The 4,246-nt window shown below is 72.2% G+C and overlaps 1 protein-coding gene across 1 annotated transcript; it reads left to right on the forward strand.

Annotated features, from left to right (window-relative positions):
• Nucleotides 1–632: 632 nt before the first annotated feature.
• On the forward strand, nt 633–4,005 carry V1510DRAFT_371270 (glycosyl transferase family 41-domain-containing protein; the record flags this gene model as incomplete). The annotated part of the gene is made up of 3 exons (XM_066931472.1): nt 633–830; nt 862–3,117; nt 3,169–4,005. 3 exons carry the CDS (start codon nt 633–635, stop codon nt 4,003–4,005), a joined length of 3,291 nt encoding a protein of 1,096 aa, XP_066786316.1.
• Nucleotides 4,006–4,246: the final 241 nt, after the last annotated feature.

Raw genomic sequence — 4,246 nt, forward strand, 5'->3', positions numbered from 1 at the left:
ACCGAGTCCGTGCCGCGCAGCGGACCTAGCCAAGGCGGCCGGTGCCGGTCCCAGTGCCTGGACCCGGTTGCGTCATAGACCGGTCCCAAGTGCCCGCGGCGGCGCGTAGAGGCCCGGGCGCGGGAGGCGATCGCCGGGTAGCCGGCCGCGCCCGCAAAATTTGCCGCGATGGCGCTTAAACTCACGACCGTGCAGACCGCGCCCACGACACGACCCAGGATCGGCGGCGATTCCTGGCGCAGCATCCCCCCGCACGAGTCCCCGACCCGCCGCGCACACGCGCCGCGAGTCCGCGTGCGCGCCCAGCTGTCGGCGCGCCGATTGATCGCGCATTCGGCCCGGGCGCCGCACAAAGAGCCGGCGGTCTTTGTCCGCCGGCACGACGTCTGGGGCCGCGCCCGCCCGTCCGAGGCCCACCGATGTCGTTCAAGTACCAGACGCGGCTGTCGCCGGCGCCGCCGTCGCCGCTCGGCGGCGCGGCGAGCCCGGGGCTGCCTGCGGCCGACAACCTGCAGTCCAACCTGAACCTGCTGTCGCTGACCGACGGCCGCGCGGACCGCGAGAGCCCGCCGGCGGTCGCGACCGAGAGCCCGTGGCCCGGCGGCCGCGCGGACGTGGCCGGCCTGGGCCGCATGTCCGGCCAGGAGCTGCTCTACGTCTACCGGCGGTACCTGGCGTTCGCGCAGAAGAAGTACGCGGCCAAGGGCGCGGACAAGGCCGAGCTGGGCCAGCTGCTGCGCAAGCTCGAGGCCCTGGCGCTGCAGATCGCGCCCTACGCGTCCAAGTTCGACGTCATCGAGGGCTGGCTGCTCTCGGGCTGCCTGGCTTATGTGAGTGCGTGCGCGGCGGCGCTGACGACAGTCGCTGGGCGACCTCGACAAGAGCCTCGAGCTCAACCGCAAGATCCTCCACGTCGAGCCCGGCTTTGTGGAGGCCATGTCCAACATGGCGGCCACGCTGCGCGCCCAGGACCGCGCGCCCGAGGCCGAGGCCTACTGGCTGCAGGCGATCCGCCTGCGGCCGTCCTACTGGGACGCCGTCGAGCACCTGGTCTCGCTGCTGTGCGCGCAGAACCGCCACGGCGACGCCGTGGCCGTGCTGGACTTTGTGCAGCAGGCCGGCACCGCGCTCGTGTCGTCCTACGACATCTCGCGGTACCTGGGGCTGGTCTACGCCAAGGGCAACCTGCTCTACGCCGTCGACGACCACCTCGGCGCCGCCCACGCGTTCGCGGCCGTGCTGCAGGCCGTCACCCGCATCGACGCCGACATGGACGGCCTGCTGGCGTACTTCCGCGCCACGCTCGAGTCGGCCGGCCGGCCGCCGCTGCTGACGCCGGCCCAGGCCCAGACGTGCGTGGCCGACGTGTTTGAGCCCGTCGGCAACCTGCCGCCGCTGCGCGCGGTCGCCGGCGACGCCCACAAGGCCGCCATCGTGCTGACGACGTCCAACGCGCTGCTGACGCTCGCCAAGATCCTGCAGGACGGCATGGCCTCGGCGTCCAAGGTCGTCAAGCTCCACGGCAAGGTCCCGACGCCGTTCGACATCCTCCCGCTCTACTACCTCTCGCTGTCGCTGCACGCGTCGCCGTCGACGGCCAACAACATCGGCATCCTGCTGGCGTCGCTGTCGTCCGCGGCGGCCTCGTTCTCGTACGAGCAGGCGCTGGCGCTCGAGTACTACCGCTACGGGCTCTCGCTCGACGCCGAGCACCCGCACCTCTACACCAACCTGGGCTCGCTCCTCAAGGACCAGGGCCGGCTCAACGAGGCCGTGGCCATGTACGAGAAGGCCGTGGCCTGCGACCCGACGTTCGACATCGCGCTGGCCAACCTGGCCAACGCCGTCAAGGACCAGGGCCGCGTGGCGGTCGCGATCGAGTACTACCGCCGCGCGGTGGCCGCCAACCCCAAGTTCGACGAGGCCAGCTGCGGCCTGGCCAACGCGCTCAACTCGGCGTGCGACTGGACCGGCCGCGGCGCGGCCCCGTCCGAGACCGCCGGCGTGGACGCCGCGGGCGCGCTGTGTCCCACGGCGACCCCGGGCTGGATCGAGACCATCCTGGCCACCGTGCGCCGCCAGCTGACCGACGCGCAGCGCTGGGGGGCGGGCATCGTGCGCCAGTGCCGGCCGCAGATCGAGGCCGACCTCGAGGCCGCCTGCGGCGGCTGGACGCCGGCCGAGCGCGCCGTGTGGACGCGCGAGCTGGACGACGCCGCCGGCGGCCTCGACGAGGGCGCCAAGCTCGTCGAGCTCATCGAGACCGCCGCGCGCCGGGCCAAGTGGCGCTGGTACCGCGACCTCTACGTGGCGCCGGCCGCGGCCCGGCCCGAGGCGTACCCGCAGCCGCGGGTGCCGAACGAGCTGCCCATGCCGCCGGCGCCGACCGTGCTCCCGTTCCACACGTTCACGTTCCCGTTCAACGCGCGCCAGATCCGCGAGATCTCGCGGCGCACGGCCCTGCGCGTGTCCGTGGCCACGCGCCGCGCCGGCTGGCTGCCGGCGCACGTGTACCCGCCGCCCGCGCCGCCGGCGCCGGTCCTGCGCGTCGGCTACGTCTCGTCCGACTTCAACAACCACCCGCTCGCGCACCTGATGCAGTCCGTCTTCGGCATGCACGACCGCGCGCGCGTGCACGCCATCTGCTACGCCACGACGCCGGCCGACGGCTCGCGGTACCGCGGCAAGATCGAGAAGGAGGCCGCGCAGTTCCACGACGCGTCCGGGTGGTCCAACGAGCGGCTCGTCCAGCAGATCGTCGACGACGGCGTGCACATCCTGGCCAACCTCAACGGGTTCACCAAGGGCGCGCGCAACGAGATCTTCGCGTGCCGGCCGGCGCCGGTGTCGATCGCGTTCATGGGCTTCGCGGGCACCATGGGCGCCGAGTGGTCCGACTACCTGCTCGGCGACGCCATCACGGTGCCCGAGACGACCGTGCGCCGGTACCGGCCGGACGGCGGCCCGGCCGAGCGCGTGCTGCGGTACCACGGCTGCGCCAACGACGACGACTGGGTGTACTACGAGGACATTGTGTACTGCCGGCACTCGTTCTTCTGCTGCGACCAGCGCCAGACGGCGCCGGACGTCACGCTGGACCCCGGGTACTACGCCACGGTCGAGGCGATCGCGGCGCGGGCCGCCGAGCGCGGCCTGGCGCTGTCCAAGGAGGACGGCCTGTGGCGGTACGAGCTGCTGCGGCGCTGGAGCCTGCGCAAGAAGCTCTTTCCGCAGCTGGCCGACGACACCGTCATCCTGGCCAACTTCAACCAGCTCTACAAGCTGGACCCGGCCATCTTCCGGTCGTGGCTGCAGATCCTGGCGCGCGTGCCGAACGCCGTGCTGTGGCTGCTCAAGTTCCCGGAGCTGGGCCAGCACCACCTGATGGCCTTTGCGGCGGCCTGGGCCGGCCCGGACGTGGCCGCGCGCATCCTGTTCACCGACGTCGCGCTCAAGGACGACCACCTGCTGCGCGCGCGCGTGCCGGACCTGTTCCTGGACACGCCCGAGTGCAACGCGCACACGACCGCGTCGGACGTGCTGTGGTCGGGCACGCCGATCCTGACGTACCCGCGGCACGACCACAAGATGTGCTCGCGCATCGCGGCGTCCATCGTGGCGTCGTCGGTGCCGCCCGGCGACGACCGCCGCCGCCAGCGCGTGGTGCACCAGCTCGTCGTGGCGTCCGAGGCCGAGTACGAGGCCGCTGCCGTGCGGCTCATCTCCGGCGACCCTGCCGCCGTCAACGGCCGCGTCGACGACTGCGGCCAGCTGGCCGCGGACCCGGGCGACCTGCTGGGCCTGCGCCGGCTGTTCTTCGTCGGCCGCACGTCCAACCCCATGTTCGACACGCGCCGCTGGGTCGCGGACCTCGAGCGCGCCTACGCCCGCGTGTGGGAGAAATGGGTGGCCCACGGCGGCGACGCCATCTACCACGTTGCGGCCCAGCCGGACGACCCGGCGCCGCACCGCCCGGACTACGGCCGCAACAACATCTACCTCTAGCGCTTGCGCGTGTGATATACTGCTTTTCGGGATACGTGTGTTTTGGGTTTAGTTGTGCTCTGCACTGGCTTAGAGAATGTACCTATAGATGAGCCGCACGGCGTGCGGCGCAAGCCGCGCGCAGCTGCCGAGGCTGCAGGTGGCCGGCCGCCCGCAGGGCCTACCCTCGACGGAGTCGCCGCCGGAGGCTCGCAGCATATAGCCGCATATAGCCGCATATAGCCGCACCGCGGAGCGCGCC

This window comes from Dipodascopsis tothii (genome assembly GCF_038497935.1).
Source record: "Dipodascopsis tothii strain CBS 759.85 unplaced genomic scaffold V1510scaffold_72, whole genome shotgun sequence".
NCBI lineage: Eukaryota > Fungi > Ascomycota > Lipomycetes > Lipomycetales > Lipomycetaceae > Neoaidaea > Neoaidaea tothii.